We start from the raw sequence: 24,633 nt of genomic DNA on the forward strand, positions 1-24,633 counted from the left end.
ATTCTATTCTATTCTATTCATGGATGTCGTAAGATGCAACTAAGGGTTGGGCTTATCAGCTTGGGATTCTTATTTTAGGCGATGGGCTAGCAACCTGTCACTATTTGAATCTCAATTCTATCATAAAGCCAAACAGCTGAACGTGGTTACCAGTCTCTTCAAGGCTGTTGGCTGTCTACCCCGCAAGGGATATAGACGTGACTATATGAATGAATGAATGAATTTTCATGAATGTAGTTAATACTACTTAATAAGCAGTGGATGTAATTCAACTGATGAACTTTATGATATGCAATTAAGATTCTGAATTGAACTGAATATTACGCAAGAGATGAACGGAGGACGCTCCAATTTCACCGACAAGAGTTAGCTCTTTAATATAAGAAGAACAGTTATTAGAACAAGTTAAAACAAAGGCATTTTTTCCTCTGAAAATTCCCAAGTACCTGTGTTTTTATTATATTTCGAAACGATTAATGAAAATTTTGATAACTTACAAACATTAACCCCTTTTAACTTAGCAGATAACGCGTATATTTTGTCATAAAAGCGATGCTTCGAAAGAGGATTTACAAATACACTTTTAACGCACTGCGATCAAAGATTTTTGGGACGTGAGAAAGAAAAATAACCGGTACGTGTATTAAAGAAATAATTGGCCTTTTTTAATGCACAATATCTGAGGTAATTGAAAGAATTTTACTTCGTTTGTTTTGAGAGTGTAAAAGAACACTTTAAGAGAAGGTTTCCCAATATTGATATTATGAAAACATGAATAAAAACACGTTGTAACATGATTCAAAACGTCCGAGATAAAATAAAGGTAAGTGATCGAATTGGTGAGATGCCCGGTTGAAATGCAGAATGCGCTGAAAGGAACAAGTTCGAATCCCATGTTTTATATACAGGACAAATTACACATATTGAGTTAGCCACGAAGTAAGTTCGAGACTTGTGTTACGAGATACTTACTCAACGGTACTATAATTTATAATAATACTTACTTCTATTGATAAACATCCAAGGCCAATCAGACTTTTTCTGATTCTTTTCTCATCATGCCCTGGCCGGGATTCGAACCCGGGACCTCCGGTATCACAGACAAACGTATTACCACAGAGGCCGTCAAAAACCATTGGGTCTGACAAAGAATATTAGATAGAATTAATATTTATTCTATAAAACAAAAAAGTAACGTATTGCGATAAATAAATCAAACTACCCTCTTTTGTAGATATTAATAGCTTAGCGTCACTTTGACATATCGCCTGAATTAATAACGCGGAACTATATCGAGATTAGGCTGGTCATACACACACGTGCCGTGTGGTTCCCGGCATCGATAAAAAATAGAATTGGACCACTCCATCATTTTTCCATTGATTTCGAAAAAGGTGGTGATAGTATAATAAACTTAGGATTCTTCTTTAAGGCGATAAGGCTATCAACATCCTATTTGAATCTCAATTCTGTCAATAAGCCAAACGGCTGGACGTGGCCATTCAATCTTTTTAAGACTGTTGGCTCTGTCTACCCCGCAAGACGTGATTATATGTACGTTATGCACACTAGTTTATTCACATTTCAGATGGTATCATGATATTACAGGAATTACAAGAGATTAATTTAAAATTGGTTAAAGAGTATCACATAGATAATGATGTCAATATATATCCAGTAGCCCAAATGTGCATGGCAAAAGCAGCTTAAAGTATATTAAGTAGGACAATGATATCAAAAAAAAGTCAGTTATATTAAACCTCCAAAAGATTTGCCTTTTAAACTAAATAAGGTTTCTGAATCATAAAAAGACCAGGAAATCGCTAGTCTGCAGCTACCCTAAGCAATTGATTGGAACGCTGAAATATCGATAGGCAGTGAAAACCGGTAAATAAGTCAATATCGTTTATCAAAAACTTGTGTATGGCTTATTCAGCCAAAAAAATATATATTGTATGCAGTTTGCATGGCAGAAAAAATGGGAGACTATGGGTTAATTAATTTTTGGATTTGGAGAAATTTGTCTTCTAGGCTATTAAATTTCATCATTGACGAAACTATTGACTCTGTATATCCCGCGAGGGACAAAAACGTGTATTTTATTTATATTTTCCAAATTCCATCAAAAACATAGTTTGTATGAGGATAAATTACCTACTTAAGATGATAAATCACTTAAATAAACTGAAAATTTCAGATTTACATTGCATCAGCTAACAAATATAGATAATAATTTGTTTAAAAATTTAGTATAATTGTATACTTACCTCAAAACTGAAAGAATTAATATTTTTTTTATAAAAATGAAAGTTTTTTTTTTCAAGAAAAATCATAGTATTTAATATTCTAAACTTTATTATATTGTATTAGTATGATAACGAAAACATGAGTTTATTCTCCCGATTTAGTATAAAAAATATTATCTTTATATTTTATTAACAAAAAAATAAATAAATAATAATTTACCTGTATTGTTTTCAAAACAAAATTCCTTTGTAGCACGACACGATCACACCATAATTAAAAACACATTTCACTTAACGCATTCCTGGCACAATAATTTCTTTTGTCGCAAAAAAAAAACACCTTTTATTCTAAATGTTTTTAAAAAAAATCGGATTGTCACATTTGTTTGATTATTCGTAATTTAAAAATAAAAAAGTTTTAGATAAAGTTTAAGTTTCGAACTTTGTTTTTATTTGCACATCACTAACGCGGTTACTCGCGGCGAAATGACCTAGAGAACTGACTGATAGTGGTCGATGCGCGCGCGCCGGTGTGCAGTGAGCATTGGAGACGAAAACAGTAAAAGAAATAAACGAATTTGATGCTTTTGCAGAGATGAATTTTATTTTTATTTTTAATTTTCTGCGTTTTTTAGCGTTCTGTACCTTAAAGTTAAAAACGGGACCCTATTACTAAGCCAAAGCTGTCTGTCTGTCCGTTAGTTCGTCCGTTCGTCTGTCTGTCACCAGGTTGGATCTCATAAACAGTGATAGCTAGATAGATGTCATATTTCTATTTTCGTTATATCAATAAATTCTAAAAATTAAAGATAAAGAGATCCCCGTACAATAAACTATAATTGAAGTTTTGCTTAATAGGTATTAATAACAAGTAGACGCTTAAAATTTTCACAGAAATTATTAACTTGTATATTACTTTTCAAAATAAATAATAAAATATCATTAAAGTAATTTTATTAATGGGGGGCTCCCAACCAAAAAACTTATCTCGTCTAATTAATTTCTATGAACTTATTAGGTGTGGACATGCGACGCGGTATGTACATTGACTATGTTCTAAGCAATCTTTTTGGTCGATTTTAATAAATAGATAGAAAAAAGCCAGTTGCACAAATCCGACTCGCACTTGGCCGGTTTTTTATAAATCACAAACACACAATGGCAATAATCATCAATATATATTTTTATTTTTTAGTCAACCAAAGAAAATTGTGACAAATTACTTATACGTTGTTGTAAAAATAAATAAAAAAAAAAATTAAAAAGTATCAAAACCTTTCACTCGCGGTATGTTATCTCCGGTCGATTCCACACTCAAGAAATGCAGCTTGTCTAATGGTTGCTAATACGTGTAAGGCCGCAACACACTTTATTAATTAACTAGCAGCTGTGCCCGCGACTTCGTCCGCGTGGAATAGTTATTTTGGGCATTATTGAAGCCCTTAAGAATGAATAATTTTCCCCGTTTTTTACATTTTCCATTATTTCTTCGCTCTTAATAGTTGCAACGTGAGGTTATATAGCCTAAAACCTTTCTCGATCAATGGTCTATTCAACACAAAAATAATTTTTCAATTTGAACTAGTAGTTCCTGAGATTAGCGCGTCCAAACAAACAAACTTTTCAGCTTTATAATATTAGAATAGATTTCTTCAATATACTACTGTGAACTTGTAATATACAATCTTCTGCTAGCGTCATCTTTTGCATCAGAGTCTATGCGTTTTTTTTGACGCATAAATTAGGTTTTGTCTGAAACCGTGGGTACAACAGATTTTAACAAATTTTAACACTTATTGTGATCAAAGATCAAATTCGGTTCGCCTGCAAAATGTTGCGGAGGTCAGACGAGAGTCGATTTGTGTAAGAACCAAACATTAACAATATAAAAAACATCAATTCTATCATGACGGCCTCTGTGGCGCAGCGGTAATACGCTTGTCTGTGACACCGGAGGTCCCGGGTTCGAATCCTGACCAGGGCATGATGAGAAACGAACATTCTCTTATTGGTCTGGGTCTTGGATATTTATCTATCTAAGTATTTATTACAAAATATAGTATCGTTGAGTTAGTATCTCGTGACACAAGTTGCGAACTTACTTCGAGGCTAACTCAATCTGTGTAATTTGTCCCGTAGGTATATATTTATTATTAATCCTATCAGCTGTACGTGGCCCATCAGATTTTAAAGACCGCTGGCTCTGTCTACCCCGCAAGGGATATAAACGTCATTATATAAATAAAATCAATTTAGGAACTTCATAAAATGCGAACCTCGAACTTTCTATCGCATCGCAAGATATAATGACCATCACTATTCATAACATACTTAAATAAATAAATATATAATATATATATATATATATACGAGACAAATTACACAGATTGAGTTAGCCTCGAAGTAAGTTCGAGACTTGTGTTACGTGATACTAACTCAACGATACTATATTTTATAATAAATACTTATATAGATAAACATCCAAGACCCAGGCCAATCAGAAAAAGTTCTTTTCTCATCATGCCCTGACCGGGATTCGAACCCGGGACCGCCGGTGACACAGACGAGGCCGCTTTAATTTAATTAAATTACTAATTAGACACGTGTAGTTAACCGGAACAGTGTGTCACTGGGCGCCGGGCACGGGCATCCTTGTGGCATAACGGGATTTGTAGTGGGTTCGGTATAAATCATGAGATGTAGCGATTTTTTTATTTAATTTATTTCATAAAAATACAACTAATATTAGTACTATTAAGATAACTTAATTAGTAACAAAAAAATATATATACTAAATTATAAACTAGAAATAGTAATGATTTTTCCCCCTTGTAGCGATTTTATTTATAAATTTTAGATTTTTCTTTCTTTTGGCTTCATCTATTTATCTTACCTCCGCAACCATTGCAGGTAAACCTAACTTGTATTGAATTAATTATGGTTATATATACAGATATTTTCTCTCACCGTAGGAGCATTGGTTAGTATTCCAACTAATATACATAAATGGACACATGCACCAATATAAAAAATAAAAGGACCAATCCTGCTCTTTCCCATGGATGTCGTAAAAGGCGACTAAGTGATAGCTAATAAGGCTAAACAGGCTTCTTTTGAAACCTATCTCAGACACCATTCTCTCACAATTTTCCCTCCATTCTTTTGTATTTTGCCTAGTTTTAAGGATAACTGTACTGTGTTTATGTACATACATATGTAGTTACATAAGTTTCGAATTTGTACCTTATCAATTCTACCACCGAAAGTCATTAATTTAATACAGATTATTTATTTGATTACTAACCGATGCGGAAAACAACAAGAGAAACCTGACAAATTGAAGTGACCGAATGTGTAGCCATGTAAAGTTTGTACATAGTTAGAATTTCTACTAATAAATAAATAAATAAGTGGAATGTGGAAAGATGTAGTCTCTGCCTACCCCACCGGGAAAGAGGCTTGATTTTATGTATTTATGTATGTAAATAAATAAATATGTACGGGACAAATTACACACATTGAGTTAGCCTCGAAATAAGTTTGAGACTTGTGTTATGAGATACTAACTCAACGATACTATATTTTATAATAAATACATACATATATAGATAAACATCCAAAACCAGGACAATCAGAAAAAGTTCTTTTCTCATCATGCCCTGGCCGGGATTCGAACCTGGAACCTCCGGTGTCACAGACAAGAGTACTACCGCTGCGCCACAGAGGCCATCTACTACTTGAAGTAGGTACTAGGAAAACGACATTAACATAAGCATATAAGGTGTTTTCAAAATTATTATGGCGTTGTTTGAATAACCATCGTTTGCCGTAAAATTGTCTTTTTTCTTATGAGTTGGACCACACATAGTCTAGGGGCTAATAATCTAATGCAATGCGTCGAATGTGAACTAGCATTCCAAGCCGGATTTCTGTTACTTTGTCATTGGTATTAGTATGTTTAGAAATTATTTTATTTTTGTTTACCGTTAGTACAAGTTAGAAAAGTCAACCTGTTACTACATACATACATATGGTCACGTCTATATGCCTTGCGGGGTAGACAGAGCCAACAGTCTTGAAAAGACTGAATGGCCACGTTCAGCTTTTTGGCTTAACGATAGAATTGAGATACAACTAGTGATAGGTTGCTAGCCCATCGCCTAAAAAAGAATCCCAAGTTTGTAAGCCTATCCCTTAGTTGCCTTTTATGACATCCATGGGAAAGAGATGGAGTAGTCCTATTCTTTTTTGTATTGGTGCCGGGAACCACACGGCAACCTGATACTATTTACATAATTTCACCATACGGTGCCGTGTGGTTCCCGGCACTATTACAAAAAAGAATAGGACCACTCCATCTCTTTCCCATGGATGTCGTAAAAGGCGACTAAGGGATAGGCTTATAAACTTAGGATTCCTCTTTTAGGCGATGGGCTAGCAACCTGTCACTATTTGAATCTCGGTTCTATCATTAAGCCAAATAGCTGAACGTGGCCATTCAGTCTTTTCAAGACTGTTGGCTCTGTCTACCCCGCAAGGGATATAGACGTGATCATATGTATGTATGTATGTTTCACCATACAGCTGAATTCAGTCTTTTCAAGACTATTGACTCTGTCTACCCCGCTAGAGATTTAGACGTGACTATATGCATGTATGTCTGTATGTTGCGTTATTTCTAGTCACGGTATGTCGAGAATCTCAATCATATCATTTGGCCATACTGCTAAATGTGGCCTTTCAGTAAGACTATTGGTTCTGTCTATCTCACGAAGGATTTAGACGTGACTATACCTATGTATGTATGTTGCATTTTTTCTAATAACGGTATATCGATATAATTTGGCACTGCATTGCTACACACGTGTAAAATCCAAATGTATTTGTAAATGTGTATAGTAAATCGATTAATTATGTAATTTATACCATTCCTTCACGATTTCAGCTTTCAGAGTATGTGTGCAATTGAATACCTGATAATAACTTTTGTGCGTTAATTTCTATTGCTTTTTTTCATAAAACAACAAAAATAAAACCTTTAAAGTTAAGAGTGAAGGTTCAGATCCTAAAACGGCAATGGCATGATGTTTGTTAGAGAAAATATCGTCAAACTGGATACATACATACATATAATCACGTCTGTATCTTTTGCGGGGTAGACAAAGCCAACAGTTTTGAAAAAACTGATAGGCCATATTAGTATTATAAGTAGACACTATATTGCAAAACTATTTTATTCATAGTTAAATTTCCATTCAGTGTATTTTATGCATACTTATTACACAATGCAAATTAGACTTTACTTACCTACGTGTAGAGCATATTTTTCTTTATTGTACGATATAGGGATTCCATCATAGGTGCATAGCTGAAACCATAGGTATAAATCAAAATAGATGACGCCCATACTTTTATTATGAAACTGTTTTTCTGCCTACTCAGAAATCGACGAATATACATAATTCACAATTCTCAATTTTTAACAGGTATAGATCAATAGGACACAATTATAAATATTTATAATCATCGTTGATTAATTTCAGTAACAGAATTAAAATGAAGAAGCTCTTAAATTAGTTCCTTTTTGCTAACTACTACGGTAAGTACAGTTTAAAATTTCATAAAATAACTATGGTCTCTATAATGTGATTATGAATACGATTATTTAAAAATTTTCATGTAAATTGTTCCACCATACGATTAAAGTCTTTGCACTCGTCTCTTTATAGATCTGCAGTATCGATTATGATTTATATCTGTGGGTGGACCCATTAACTATGTGCCATAAACGGCCACCATTATGCTTTATACTGTCGAGATTCAAGCCGAAATTGCAATTTGGATGCTGACATATTTAAGCTGACACGTGTATTACGTTAAGGTAAACAGATTTGTGATGTGGGTAGTTGATTAAGGTTCACAGTTATACATTCAGTCAGAAAAGTATCGGGAATGGATTATTTATTTATGGTTCCAAATTCAAATTTTTGTTTTTTTTGTTGTTGTTAGATTGGCACAACTGTTTTCCATTTTGGCGCGGAGTTTGAGTTGCATCTGTTGTTTACATTAAATACAGTGCTATTTTTAGTTATATCATATCTAGTGTGTATTGCTAATTTCATAATGGATAAAAACATCGAACAAAGAGTTTGTCTTAAATTTTGCATTGCCAATGGAATATCGTGTTCGGAGTCACTGAAAATGTTACAGAAGGCTTATGGTGAATCGACTTTATCAAAAACTCGTGCTTATGAGTGGTACAAAGCGTTCAAAAGCGGTCGAGATGTGATGGAAGATTTGCCTCGCTCTGGTAGGCCATCAACGTCTGCAACTGAAGTTAACATCGCAAAAGTGAAGGAAGTAGTGACTGAAAATCCTCATTCAACTTTGAGAGAGATAGCCACCGAACTTTCTGTATCTCACGAGTCAATCCGTACCATTTTAACTAATAATTTGGGTATGAAACATGTTGCCGCTCGGCTAGTCCCAAAAGACCTGAATTTTTTTCAAAAACTCAATCGCATGAGAGTCGCTGAGGACATGCTAGAACGAGTCAATTCCGACCCAACATTCATGAAACGCATTGTTACTGGTGACGAGACGTGGGTTTACGAGTTTGACATGCAAACTAGTCAACAAGCTTCGGAGTGGCGCCTTCCAACTGAACCGAAACCGAAAAAACCACGCCAAAGTCGTTCAAAAGTCAAAGTCATGTTGACTGTTTTCTTTGACTATCGCGGTGTTGTGCACTCGGAATTCTTGCCGGAAGGTCAAACGGTAAATAAGGAATATTATTTGAGTGTTATGCGGCGTTTAAGAGAGCAAATCCGACGAAAAAGGCCAGATTTGTGTAAAAGAAAATTCTTGGATTTTGCACCATGATAATGCACCTTCGCACAAGGCCATCATTGTGAACGAATTTTTAACCAAACACTTAACAAATACCATCGAGCAACCACCATATTCACCAGATATGGCTCCAGCCGACTTTTTTCTTTTTCCTAAACTCAAATTACCACTTCGTGGCACCCGTTTTCAATCGGTAGAAGACATAAAAGAGAATTCGCGGCGAGAACTAACCTCAATTCCGGAAACAGCGTTTAAAAAATGTTTTGATGATTGGATTATTCGTTGGCGTAAGTGTATCGTTTCTAAAGGAGCATATTTTGAAGGTGATAAAATAAATTTGGATGAATAACAAACAGTTTGTGTATTATTGATCTTTTCCCGCTACTTTCTTGACAGAGTAGTATCATTATAATCAGAGGTTATACCCAGTTTAGTCACCTAATTAACTTATGCATTTCGATCCAACGGGTAGAATGTAGTCTCCCCCATTAGGGATAATTACGTGATATTTTGTGTGTGCCGTGTGGTTTCCGGCACCAATTAAAAAAAAAGATAGGACCACTCCATCTTGTTCCCATGTCGTAAAAGGCGAATAAGGGATAGGCTTATAAACTTGGGATTTTTCTTTTAGGCGACGTGCTAGCAACCTATCACTGTTTGAATCTCAATTCTATCATTACGCCAAATAGCTCAATGTGACCTATCAGCCTTTTCAAGACTGTTGGCTCTGTCTACCCAATGATATAGACGTAATTATATGTATGTATGTATTTTGTGTATTTATATAACTACTGTTCCTTGTCGATAATATTCTTCATTGAGTGTGTTTTATCAATCGATCTTATTTATCTTATTCACGATCCTGAAGATCATTCCTCTTCAGTACGTCTTTGCGTACCTTTTTTTTTTTTTCATTTTCTTATAGTTAGTCCCATTTTAATATCATCGAACCGATTTTCAATCAAAATAATTAAATTCGTAATAACTCATGCGTTACTGAGTTATTGATTGTCTATGTTAAATCAAACCTGCTGGGCGTTGGAAGCTAAAATTTTAATGTGCTATTAAAGGCTTCTTTGGGAAAAGAAGAAGAGTAAGAAGAAACATAGATATTATCATAGAAACAAGATTTACGGCATAATCCGCTTAAAGATGAAAATGGAACAACATATTTCAAAAATCTTTAATAATAAATCTTACATCTCTTTTGTATCTAAATACAATATTTACAAACTTAAATATAAAATTAAAATAACGTCACGTCGATATTATTATTTTGTCACTGTTACCAACATAAAAAAAATATTGAAAAAATACAAATCGGCAGTGTCAAAGGCAGTGATTTAGCTGATTTGAGTATTGGAAATGTAATATTAAATCTATTACTTAAAAGTAAGAAAATTATCTAAAGCTGTCCCAAAGATACACAAAATTAATAGAATCCTTCTGAAAATTAAAAATAATAGTAGTAACAATTTTTGTGAGAAAGACAATAGCAAACTTTTGCGATTTAAAATAAAATTTAAAATAGAATTGAAATAAAGTAAGGTACTTTCGAATCACAATACTAAGTTATTTTCTGGTGTTGATGAATCGATACGTGTTGATGTATTGCATATAATTAACAATAAAAATTCAAAGCGAACGTGTGAGTGAAATTTTATTAATTAGATTTCTAGGAATAGTATGTACTGATTTAGTTAGTTATTTATATATACATATCAATGCATCTAAATATTGTGTAACTTCGGGAGAGTACAATTTCTTAAAAAATACTCGTACTTAACCTAAGAAGTATAATTTAACAAAAGATACAATAAATCTTCAAAAAATATATGAAATAAAAATTTACATTATATCACACGAATCTTGTCTTGTTAAGACAAACAAACAAACGCCAATAAATATGTGTAACTACTCGTATGTAATACCTATTACGTAGAACTGTCTTGGTGGATTTATGAAAATATAGGTAAGTATAAGTTTTGATACTTAAGAAAATACGGAAAATTATAAATGTAATGTTTGTTTAGATCTTAATAATGCCTTATCAAATTATATTTCGTAAACATTATTGCCATGTTATAATAAAATACGTTTTGCGTTGCGCTAAGCTAATACACATCAGTAATGAATTAGCATTTGTTTAAAGTAGCAGACGATAACAACATCATCTAGATAATACTTTTTACACGAAATTTTGTTTCAATTTTGCTAAATTTTGATGTTGATTTTAAGATGAGAGAAGAAATACAACCCAAATAAATTCAAATTATAACAAAAAAATATTATAAATTGACTTCACTATGTCGAATTACAAATTGATGTTTCTAATTAAATTTGATTTAAACCTTGGGGAAAATCTATCGTCTCGCAGCTGGGGCTTGTGTGTGGTGTGTGCAACCTTCCACGTTTTCTGGCCAATCGCAGACATTTTCGTTCGGGTTGAAGACCAGGTTTTGGGGGCATGGCATGTGGTGTTTTCTTTCACCTTCACACATGTAGTACATAGTGCAATCAGCTTTGTCAGGATGGTACGAAATGTGTCCGTCTTCTTCTTCACAGGTTACTTCGTTAGCTGCAAGTTATACCAAGTTAGTAAATAAATGTAATAATTTAAAAAAATTGTGTACGATGACTGGAAAAATTAATTTAATTCATATTAGCCTAAAAATTTAATTCATCTTAATAAGTCTGAGTCTAGAAAAGGTTACTATTGCAGAAAACATTAAGTAGTAAGGTGTTTTAATAATTAGGTAGGTTGTCATATCAAAACAAGATCGGCAAGCACATTATAAACCTAATCAAAGAACCTATTTTAATTGAACTTACGATCTTTAGTTGTATATTGTCCATTTGCGTTTGAAGACTCGTAAGGTCCATCATAGTCCAACTTAACTTTATAGCCCGAAAGTTCTTGTTTCATTGCAGTGATCAACGGGTATTTTCCAGTACCGCAGGACCCTCTGAAGTCATCCATGTCGATTGACCAGACCATGATACCTCCAAAACCTTCTTCTTTGAGCCAAGCCATCTAAAAAAAAAGTTTTGTATGACAAATATTGATTATGTTTACTGTTCTGTTACTGAATGCATAAAATATCTTGCTATAGATAATGACCAAAATTGTTTATTATATAATGTCTCCAAACATGTCGTGACTTCTCAATTTTTAAACGAGGTTGGCCCTATCCAGCTTTTATTCATGACCGCTTTATAATTTCTATCGGCAAAGAGATAATTTTTTATGTAATAAATACCTTTGTCTTCAGCGATCTCTCATCATCAAAACCAACCCACTGGTCGTCTCTGTATGCAAATGGCACCATCTGTTCGTTATCCCAAACCAGAGTAGTGTTGTCTTCTCGTAGAAATTCACAGATTTCGTAGTAAGACATGAAACCAGCTTCATTGGTGTAACGACCCGCAGCGCCTAAAATACAATAAAATAATTGTTATTCACATTTATTTTTATTACTCTCTTGTGTTTGCCGTCCAAAAATTGTTCAGATGGAGTGGTTATTACTGATAGGTGGGCCGTTGGTCTATTTTTTATTTATGCCAGTAGTTTAAAGCTGATGCGTGTATTTGTAGATTGTCACTATACTTGTTTTTTAATGTATGTTTAGTCGATTTTTGAAAGTGTGTACACTTGGAGCACTTATCACTTTTTTTACACGATACGGTTTGGCAAAAAGTGAATTTTGGGCTTACACCGAAACTTAGTAAGTATTTGCATGTGAAGTAAATACTTTAAATTTTTGTGCAGCTGTCTCCTGAACCCTTGTCGGTAAAGGTCTACATCGGTGAAGATATACTTATTCATATTTCAACCTTATACGACCAGATGTCTGATTTAAGCCTTCTTCAGTTCCTTATTTTTCCCTATTTTGGGTAAGATCCTGCCATTTTTTGTAAAACGTCCCCTCATAGTGCTAAAACAAGGACCTGCCTTTTTTATTGTACTTACCACCGCCGGAAGCCGGAGCACCGATGTCGAACTGAGTTTCATTGATGAGAGTGAATGATCTTCCGTACGTCGGCATTCCGATCATCAGCTTCTCTTTGGGAGCTCCTTGACGGACCCACTCTCGAGCTGAGTAATCCTGTTTAAAAAGTTGCAAATTAATGTCGTGATAGTAAGAGATATTCATCCATTGATCTCAGATCTTGCAAGGTATTACTAGCAACCCTTGGGTAAAAAATATAGCTTGGTACAATTTTTTGCTCTGTGATTTTTGACAGAGAATTTGCTGTTATTTATTGTGGTGCAATAAATAGGTATTGTACTGTATCTGTTGTTCTTTATTTTGTAGAAGGCTACTAACAGACAGAGTATTAACTACCAGCGCTTTCATGAAAGAGGAAGAAAAAACGATTCAAATATTATTATACATATTTGAAGAATGTAATGCACTATTTGCTTCAGATTCGATTAACACAGATAAATTAATCACGCAAATAGGAAGTAAGATTTTACTGAATTTCACCAGTATAGTCATAACAATATTAAACAAATCATACATACCACTGTGAGTTTCTTCTGGTAGCTGGTAGCACTTTCAAGAGGGAACAGAGGACTGTTGTGACCAACTTGACGCTCCCATTGCCCGTGGAAGTCATAGGTCATGACGTTGATGAAGTCCTGTAAACAAGATTAATTAAAAATAATAACAAAATTGAACCCGGAATTGTTCGATTACAAATATACATACATAAAAAAGAATATATTTCCCTGCTGAGATATTTGCGAGCGTGTAAAACAATTAGGCAAAATTGTTTAATATTACATCCAAAATCACACAATTAATACTTATAATGATGAATGTTTATTTATTGAAGTTTTGTGTAGTATACATACCTATATTTATTTAATTAAACCCCACTTAAAGTTCTTTGTCCGACCCAATGTTTGACTGGTAGATAATGCTTCTAGCATTAAGTTCGCCAATTATGCTATACAGTATTTTGTACAATAAACTTTACATAAATTAAATATAATAAATAAGCGTAAGAAGTTCGCGGTCAAATATAAATTACATATAAATATGATGTAGTCTCTGCTTACTAATTGATTTTTCTTGAATAAGAAAGAAAAGATTGGGTGGCATTATAACAGATTTATGTCCCGCATTGAACGAATTATTCTGAACAAAAAGAACAATTACCAAATATTTAGAGATCTCGGGCACGTCGTATCCAGCGGCGATGGCTTCAAAGGACGCTGGTACTGCCGCTGTCAACAGCAGACGGGGTTGACCCGAGGTCTTCGCTTCACCTTCGAAGGCCAGACGTAATTCTTTGAGCAGTGACACGAAAGCCGCACGGTCGTCGGCTCCTCTGTTTAAAATGAATAGTATTGTCATTAATGATACATAGGTACATACATACATACATATAATCACGTCTATATCCCTTGCGGGGTAGACAGAACCTACAGTCTTGTAAAGACTGATAGGCCACGTTCAGCTATTTGGCTTTAAGATAGGATTGACATTATACATACATTATAATACATAGGTATATGCAATTAAAACACTTAAAGACCACTTTCAGTCGGTTGTCATATTGATATCAGGTGACAGGTTGCTTGCTCGTCGCTTTCAGAAATAATAACAAGTTTACACCCAATACAACATACATATGGTCACGTCTATATCCCTTGCGGGGTAGACAGACCCAAAAGTCTTGAAAAGACTGAATGGCCACGTTCAGTTATTTGGCTTAATGATAGAATTGAGATTCAAATAGTGACAGGTTGCTAGCCCATCGCCTACAACGAGAATTCCAAGTTTATTACCCTATCCCTTAGTCGCCTTTTACGATATCCATGGAAAAGTGATAGAGTGGTCCTATTATTTTTTCATTGGTGCCGGAAACCACACGGCACACAATACAACCCCAAAGTTAAGTTTTACGATGTGCACGGAAAAAGAAGATGGCATACATTATGTTTTTTCTCCAATATCATGCTTTTTCCTTAGCCTTTGACGACGACGACAAAATGGATTGATCATTTTCTTAAGTGCCGAGAACCACACGGCATGAAACTAATCTATCTGTTAAACAATTTATTACAAGTTCTTGATATCGATTTTACCTTGGGTACTCCCAATCAACATCAAGCCCGTTGAACTGGTAATCCCTCAGGAACTCGATGGCTTCATACACGAACTGGTTCATACGGAAGACGTTGGAGGTCAGCTCTTTGAAAGGAGTGGAGCCGAATGCCCAGCCACCGATAGCAAGCAAGATCTGGAACGAATTTTTATTATTGAAAATAAGTTTTCAATAAATAATTGAGCCTTGAAGCTGCAACAGGTGGAATTAATGTTACTCGCAGAACCATCTAGCAGCCAAGTTTTAAAAATGTCCAAAATATTATCCAATTTAGATTTTAATTTTAAACAAGTTATTGTAGTAAGTTTCATAAAGATGAAAAAAAAAACAAATACTGTTGTATTTAGTATTTTTAAAAAACATCATGACATGGATGGAGTTTCTTTGATATGCCAGTACACTTACTATTATTTGAACTAAGGTAAGAACTGTAATATTTATAGTATAGTAAGCATGTTAATTACACATTATTTATTATCACACATACAAAGGTTCTCTGCTTAACCCTAATGCTTTTAACATTAAATCCACCTATTGTACTTTACAAATGGAAAAAATTACAAGAAATGATATATTAATAACATGAAGCTTGACAATAATTAGACTTAATTAAATCACCTTCAAATTAGGATTCTTCTCCCTCAATGCAACAACTTTGTCGTACATTTCAGCGTCTTTCTCGTCTCCTTCAGTCAGTTTGTGGTCTTTCAGAGTGGCGAAGGCGTAGATGACATGAGTGCAGAGGTTGGGATCCACGTTTTCTGGCGTGAAGCGTCCAGCGCTGGGCCTCTTGGAAGACCAAGATGTAAGGTAGCATAGGACTTGCGGTTCTCGCTCTGGAAGGTAAAATATTTGATTTAATTAAGGTCTGATGAGAGTTAAATTTTTTCATATTCACTATGCATAATTATGTATAGTTAAAATTTAATAAAAACCTCTATATACATAGGTATATAACTCTTATAAAAATAATGTTTCCATCCAATTTGCGATAAAAAACGGATAAAAGCTAATACAGATACGTAATAATAAAATGTATGCGTTAACACAAACTACTCCTTTAAGTACTCGGCTGGAGTTAATACGAGTATATATCCAAAGTTTATCCATCCATTTAATACAAAGTTGTTCGCCATTAGTGCGGTTGTAAAATATCAGAGTACCTAGTTCAAATGTTACTGCCCTCGCATATAACAAAATTTTGATTTGGAGGATATACGAGGAAGTTGAATTTCTATTTGAATACTCAAAAGCTACAAAATACGTGCAATTTTTATCTATAAAGCAACCTCAATTGACAATCCTACCTTACCTGCCTTATCGGTCTTTGTACATACATACATATGGTCACGTCTGTATCCCTTGCGGGGTAAACAGAGCCAACGGTCTTGAAAAGACTGAATACCCACGTTCAGCTATTTGGCTTAATGATAGATAAGAGATTCAAATAGTGACAGGTTGCTAGCCCATCGCCTAAAAGTTAATCCCAATTATATAAGCCTATTCCTTAGTCGTCTTTTACGACTTCCATGGGAAAGAGATGGAGTGGTCCTATTCTTTTGTCTATTGGTGCCGGGAACCACACGGCACTTCTTCGGTCTTTGTTATGCATAAAGACTTAGCGGTTTCATTGGTTTCCTGATATTTATTTGTGGTGTATTCGTTAGTATTTTTAATAAGAATGAAACAGATACATATATGTATAGTAATTAGTAAAAATATTAATTAATGTAATTTTAAAATCGCGTGTTGTAACTGGATATATCCGGATGTAATTTGACACCTCACCAGGCATATGTCAAAAAAAATTTAAAATGGCGGCCTACTGACAAGGATAAGGCAACATTTTTCAAAAATAAACCAAATTAATGAAAGATGCAATAAGTTGGAATACCTGATTGATGTTGAGAACATAAATCATGAAGATGAAAAGTTAAGCGGAGTTCGATTGCGAATCTTTTAATATAAAAATGTCCCTACTAGTATATCAATCACTGTCTACTTAATTGTAGATTAAAAATATGACGTTCGAAATTCAGGAATTATTTACCTGGGAGTTCTGTGTTTCTTGAGATTTCGTATCGATTGTTAGCTACAAATTGATACAAGGTTTATAATATTTCATTTCATCGTTTTTACTTAAGACTGTATAACAGTCTACTAAGTCTAAAGGCGACTAAGGACAACGCTAATAAACTTGGCATTCTTCTTGTTGGCGACCTGTCACTATTTGAATCTTATTTTCATCTTAATGCGAACTTCTGAACGTGACGTTTGAGTCTTTTCAAGACTCTATCAACGTGTTTACGAGTATATGCATAATATGTTAATAATACAAAAATTAATGGACGTTTTGGATACATTTTATTAAATAAGCTCACATGAGTTTAGATTAATTACTATAGATAGTGAGATATAAATACAATGATATTTGAGAGAGAAGTTTGATATATAATAGGGATAAATAATTGTTCCCTATATCAAACTTCTATTCCTCAAACTTGATGATCCATTATAATAAAAATAACGACAACTTTGGTGCTAAAAATCTGCGTGAAACGGAAATCGTTATATACCTACCACCCACGCGTTACCGCCACGTAAAACTCAAATCACCTACTTGTAAAGATCGTCGCGGGCAGGCTCATAAACTTGATGGTATTAAATCACAAACCCCATTTAGTTCTCTTAACCAGCGTTCAAGAGCTCCATCGTCCCATTACCTCGTCTATTTCGCTGCTATTATCCGAGTTTTGGAGTGTTCGCGATGGGTCAACGGTTTTTGGTTGATGGCTTCGGCGTAAAAGCACTCGATGTTTGAAACTTTTAGCAACTATGTCGCGAGCTGTCGACATTCGGAGCAATTCTTGGCAGTTGGGAACGGCGGAGTACCAAGGGGTGACCCTTGTAGTACTCCGTACAAGATTTGTAGGCTTTTAGCGACGTGAACGATGTTGCTGTAGGATGTTAATATATTTTGTACAATAGGTGTTAAGTCGTTGGGAATTATTTATTACTTTTTTCTATAGTTAAACTCGGTGGAGCGATAGTTATTTTTAAACTTGCAAAGATGTCAGTCCATTACTACTATAAATTTAAGAAATTACGAGTTATAGAGAGAGTTATACATGTGAATGAAGTGCAGATATCGTGGCAAGTGGAAAGATGTAGTATCTGCCTACCCCTCTGGTAAAAAGGCGTGATTTCATGTACATATGTATGTATGCAGAGCAAATCATTGTTAGATTTGATAAGATTTACAATCGACTCAATACTTTATCCCGTCTTTTTTTCTTCGTCTTTACTGTTATTTATTACATCTAAGTTTTAGATCACGTACAGAAAATATATCATTTTGGGCCATTGTAAGAATTTGTACAAAAGAATCCATTAAACGAAAGTTAAGACCATCCTGAAAACGTTATTGTAGTTACATAAAATAGTTTTACTAGATATATACCAATAATCACGCCTTACGGTTTAGACAAAGCTTACAGTCTTGAAAAGACTGGAAGGTCACGCTATGCTGTATGGCTTACTGATGTAATTGAGACAAATTCAGTGACAGGATGCCAGCCCGTCGCCATGAAGAAGAATCCAAAGTTTATTGGATTTTTGGATTGGGTTCGAATCCCGGCCAGGGCATGATGAGAATCGAACTTCTTTCTATTGGCCTGGATCTTGGATGTTTATCTATATCAGTTTTTTTTATAAAATATAGTATTGTTGAGTTAGTATCTCGTAACATAAGTTTCGAACTTACATCGAGGCTAACTCTATCTGTGCAATTTGTCCCGTATAATATTTATTTTATTTTCCCTTGATTGCCCGTTACAATCTGGACGAAAAGAGTAGTAAAAGCTATTATATATAAGTATTCTTATGAAGCTCATTGTAAATAAATTAAGAGCATATTCAGACGAAATAGGAATTTAAGCACGACTTAAATTTCTTATTCTAACCACACCTTTGCCTCCAAACATGTCCACAACTTCACACTTGCCAGTCATGTCATGACTCAGTTCCAAGTTTTCTTGATTACTTTTAAGTTGTTTTCACAGAGCACAGATTTAACTCGAGGTGTTGACTTCTCTACTCTGTGTCATTCTTATTTGTCTCGCGTAATGACAGATACGAAATTCACTTCAAAAATAAATTTAAGAATAATATAAGACTATAGAAGTGAATGTATCGTGTGGTAAATCACTAACATGAACCATAACGTTTTCACAATGCGTCTGATTTATTTTTATAGCTTTTGCCCGCGGCTCCGCCCGCGTTTAAGTTCTCTATTTCCTTCCCTATGCACTACACTACATGTACCTACTCCTGCAAATTTTAGAGGTTCAGAGGTTTTGATGTAAAAGACGGACAAATAAACAAACAAACTCACTTTTATATTTAAATTATTACCAATCCTGTTAGCTCTGTTTATCCCGCAAGGCATACAGACGTATGTATGTGGTAAAGTTGTAATAAAATCACATCTATACTAACGGCGTTCGTTGCCCTACGGTGATTTATTCCTGCAATTTCAAGGTGGCATTTCTATTACCTTCTATTATTCTTGTTTCTATGACTTTAACATTATCATGTTGCGTTTCATTAATGTTTGTTCAGGGGTTATATTTAGATGTTTTGAAGAGAGGGCTTGTTTTTGTATGATGTAACGTATTGTTTCGAGAATATACTACATTTATAGATGTTGTTGTAACATCACATAATTAATTATTGTGTTGTTCATGCCTAAAATATTTTTTTTCATTTAAAAAAGAAAATTGCATATCGAAGTTTAGTACTAGTTAGGTATTGCCAGCAATAGCTATCTCAGATTCTTCTGACACATTCATACATTCATATAATCACCTTGCGGGGTAGGCAGAGCCAGCAGTCTTGAAAGACTGATAGGCTACATTCAGCTGTTAGGCTAATGATAGAATTTAGATTCAAATAGTGATAGGTTGCTAGCCCGTTGCCTTATAAAAGGAGTCCCAAGTTAATAAGCCTATCCCTTAGTCGCCTTTTACGACATCCATGGGAAAGTGGTTCTATAAATATATTATATTAATGCCGGGAACCACACGGCATTGCAAGCACATGAATAATCATAAAACAACATTACATTAACTTGGTATTATTTTCAAGCTATGAGCTAGTGACCAGTAACTATTTGAATTTCAATACCATACAGCGGACCGTAGATTGTTGGCTCTGTCTACCCCGCAAGCAATGAAGACGTGCTAATTGTACGTATGTATGTGACTTACTATTCTTGTCCACAAGAGCAGCAGCGGCATTATTCCTCACGATGACGCTCTTCGTCGGTTTCTTCACTTTGCTCAGCACGTCTGATAGACTGATTTTGATGGGTTGTGGCTTTTCGGTTACCTCGATGACGGCGCTGGAGGCGACTTCGGACCAATCAACGTCTTTGGCGTCCTTCCCACGAGAAATTCCACGAAGTTCCTCTCTAAAAACAAATTATAATATCGTTCACTTTTTTTTGTCGTAAAAGGCGACTAAGGGATAGGCTTATAAACTTGGGATTCTTCTTTAAGGCGATGGGTTAGCAACCCTTATGCATCATGATGACTAACCTCATATATAAGAGGAAGTATGAAAGTAGCGCCAATAAATGAAAAGATGAATGGTAATAAACTGGGTTGGTACGGACACATCATGAGAAGAGAGGAAGGTCATGTTACTAAAAGAGCCTTAAGTATCGAAGTGAAAGGTTCAAGAAATAGGGGGAAACCGAAAAAGAGATGGATGGACGGCGTAAAGGATAGTATGAGGAGAAAGGGAGTGACCGGTGAGATGGCAATTGACAGAAGTGATTGGAAAAAACTAACATACTGTGCCGACCCCGCGTAGAAAGTGGGAGAAGGTAACGACGAAGATGATGACTTACCTCATGGCTCCAATCAGTGGGTACTTCACGTCGCCACCACAAACGCTGCCGCTGAAGTCGTCCATATCAACTGTCCACACCATGGCGCCTCCGAAACCGTTGTCTTTAATCCACCTGTGGTATATAAAAAGAAATTAAGTTGTAAAAAGTAAAAAAAATATGGTAAACCACCTGTGGTAAATAACAAAGAAATTAGAGAAGTTATATAAAGTTACAAAAAATATATTTCACCATCGGATCAAATGAATGAAACGGCTGCTGAATATGAACCAGCAGAGTCCGTTTAATCTGTATTTTATTTTTTATTTATTTATATATTTATAGATTGTTAGTGCCGTGTGGTTCCCGTCACCATTACAAAAAATAATAGGACCACTCCATCTCTTTCCCATGGATGTCGTAAAAGGCGACTAAGGGATAGGCTCATAAACTTGGGATTCCTCTTTTAGGCGATGGGCTAGCAAAAAAGCTCAATTCTAACACTAAGCCAAACAGCTGAGCGTGGCCTATCAGTCTTTTCAAGACTGGTGGCTCTGTCTACCCCGCTAGGGATATAGACGTGATCATATGTATGTATGTATATAAAATTACAAAAATATGGTTCACCATCGGATCAAATAAATGAAACGGCTGCAGAATATGAACTAGCAAAGTCTGTTTAATCTGTATGTGTGTCTTTATTTTTTATTTATCTATATATTTATTTATTGTACATCAAGGAAAAAAATTAAGAATAGAACTTAAACTTAAGAGATAAATACATACATACATATGGTTACGTCTATGTCCCTTGTGGGGGTAGACAGAGCCAACAGTCTTGAAAAGACTGATAGGCCACGTTCAGCTATTTGGCTTAATGACACATGACAGGTTGCTAGTCCATCGCCTTAAAAAGAATCCCAAGAAGTTTGTAAGCCTTTCCCTAAGTCGTTTTTTACGACATCCATGGAAAAGAGATGGAGTGGTCCTATTCTTTTTGTATCGGTGCCGGGAACCACACTAAAGAGATATTCAGTACAAGGGCACTACTTATTTCTAGAGAAATTTCTTCCAGCAGGCCCTCGACAGGAAAGTGTTAAAAAAGGCGTTGGCTTGTGTACATAATTAATAAGATAATTATAAACATACATAAACAAATAGGAAATAATATACCTAAAAAACCTGTTTATAGTATACGAATAATATTTTTAATTTTTACTATAAGTTGTTATGGCCGCCGCAACTGAAAATTTCAGCTTACTAGCTATCACAGTTTATGAGATACCGCCTGGTGACAGACAGCAGACGTTTAGTAATAGAGTCCCGTTATTCCCTTCAAGATACGAAACCCTAAAAAAGCTATGAAAGATTTTTTTTTAACGAAAGCAAAGCCTCATAAAAAAAAACGAACTTAAGAAATAAAAATATCAAATTTTACCTCATCTTATTCCTGATGGACTTCTCATCATCAAACCCGACCCACTGATCACCATGAATAGCGTAGGGAACCTTCATCTCATCATCCCACACGTAGGTACCGCCGTTGCGTAGGATTTCACAGACCTGTGAATGAATGAAATTCCTGTATTCTTAATGTGTCAATACAATTCTGATGCCTTAAGGTAATTTCATCATGTCTCGCAAGCGTCAATGGTCGAATAAGAAAGGTGCCTGGTTAAAATGAGTGCTGCGCAGAAAGGCACAGATTCGAATCCTACCTCGGCCATGTTCCAATGACTTTTTCAAAGTTATGTACATTAGTTTGAACACTAACCGATGCTCTTACGGTGAGGGAAAACGTTGCGAGGAAACCTGCACATTCAGGCAACTGGATGTGTAACCATGGATCCAATAAGGGTAAGGTTAACCTGCAAAGGTCAGATGGAAGACGCTTCGTGTAAAAACCTGATTCACCCAATCTAGGATCCAGGGTCAAAGCATACCCCGGGCTCCTTCACCATTAATAGCGGTGGTCCTATTCTTTTTTCTATTTGTAACCACACGGCTCAAACTGTAATTGATAAGACCTAGAATGCATCTTTCTTAGAACAAAAAAACAAATTACAAATTTGTCTATTAAAATCTTACAATGTATAATAACAGGCCCGAAATTGCTCAAAAGTTTTATTAAGGTTAGTGCTGACGATGGTGAAGTATAAAGTACATTACATACATACATAAAATCACGCCTTTTTCCCGGAGGGGTAGACAGAGACTACACCTTTCCACTTGCCACGATCTCTGCATACTTCTTTCGCTTCATCCATATTTATAACTCTCTTCATGCAAGCTCGACGGTTTCGGGTGCAGTATGAAGTTAATTTATTTAATTATAGCTCCACACTGATAGCGTAGTAGTAAATAATATTGTAGGAAACCTTTGCTGGTTATGTCTCTTAATTGATCAATACTGCAGGCACCAGATTTTTTTAATTAATAAATTTCTGATATATTTACGAGAACTATTAGGACCTACATTTTCACTAATTAAACATTATAAGAGGCGTCCTGCATATTTTTAAAGTTTTTGATAACCTAATATTAAAAATACGAATATTAATTAGTATTTAAATTAAGGACGTCCTCAAAAAGGGTCAAGAGTACTCGAAACCGCCGAGCTTGAATGAAGAGAGTTTCGAATGTGGACGAAGCCAAAGAAGTATGCAAAGATCGTTGCAAGTGGAAAGACATAGTCTCTGCCTACCTGGGAAAAGGCGTGATTTCACATACATATGTATGTATGTTTTTGAAATCAGTTAAGTAACAAATTCGCAAACAAAAATTCGTTTCAATAAAACTTTGCACGTATGCACACATCTTAATGATACCTTATATCTCATCCGGGCAATATTTTCAAATTAAAATTACCTCATAATACGCGAGAAAGCCCCCCTCCTTTGTGTACTCCCCCGCCTTCCCACCCCCGCTGGCCGGGGAATTCACTTTGAAGTTGTTTGGGTTGGATAGCGTAAACGTCCGTCCGTATGTTGGCATACCTGCGAATAAAATTTCTTAGTAAATGTTGTGCTTCGTTGAGGTGAACTTAGCGTTTAAAAATTCGACTATTCCAAATAACTTGTAGACAATGCAACTTTGGTAGTATTAAATGTGTCAAACAAGAGAGCGACGGTGGTCTAATTCCCATCAAAAATTTCAAAAGAGGATATCAAGCAGACGACTATACCTTATAAATGCAATGCAAAATGATTACAAAAAAATTAGAAAAAGTAATGTGATAAAAACATTGATGTATGGTTCCCGGCACCAATAGACAAAAAATAGGACCATTCGATCTCTTTTCCATGGACGTTGTAAAAGGCGACTAAGGGATAGGCTTATAAACTTGGGATTCTTCTTTAAGGCGACGGGCTAGCAACCTGTCACTTTATAGGAATCTCAATTCTATCATGGCTTTTTAGGTTTTTTCAAGTCCGTTAGCTCTGTCTAGCCCGCAATGGATATGGACGTGATTGTGTGTGTGTTATAAAAAGACTTAAACAAATAATTGCCTATTTCTAATATACAACC

The 24,633-nt window shown here is 35.1% G+C and overlaps 1 protein-coding gene across 1 annotated transcript in view; it reads right to left on the reverse strand.

Moving 5' to 3' along the window:
• Positions 1-10,597: 10,597 nt before the first annotated feature.
• LOC106141819 (chitotriosidase-1) overlaps positions 10,598-24,633 on the reverse strand; it is a 42,878-nt gene continuing 28,842 nt past the window's right edge. The window contains exons 7-18 of the mRNA XM_013343458.2: positions 23,974-24,101; positions 22,544-22,668; positions 21,127-21,240; positions 20,483-20,685; positions 15,834-16,051; positions 15,196-15,350; positions 14,264-14,435; positions 13,624-13,740; positions 13,066-13,201; positions 12,356-12,528; positions 11,928-12,129; positions 10,598-11,673 (exon numbers count right to left, since the gene is read on the reverse strand). Of these exons, the coding sequence (XP_013198912.2) occupies positions 11,459-11,673; positions 11,928-12,129; positions 12,356-12,528; positions 13,066-13,201; positions 13,624-13,740; positions 14,264-14,435; positions 15,196-15,350; positions 15,834-16,051; positions 20,483-20,685; positions 21,127-21,240; positions 22,544-22,668; positions 23,974-24,101 (1,958 nt within the window). The 3' untranslated portion in view covers positions 10,598-11,458. The remainder of the gene's footprint in view (positions 11,674-11,927; positions 12,130-12,355; positions 12,529-13,065; positions 13,202-13,623; positions 13,741-14,263; positions 14,436-15,195; positions 15,351-15,833; positions 16,052-20,482; positions 20,686-21,126; positions 21,241-22,543; positions 22,669-23,973; positions 24,102-24,633) is intronic.

This window comes from Amyelois transitella, chromosome 12 (assembly GCF_032362555.1).
Source record: "Amyelois transitella isolate CPQ chromosome 12, ilAmyTran1.1, whole genome shotgun sequence".
In the NCBI taxonomy this organism is placed as follows: Eukaryota; Metazoa; Arthropoda; class Insecta; order Lepidoptera; family Pyralidae; genus Amyelois; species Amyelois transitella.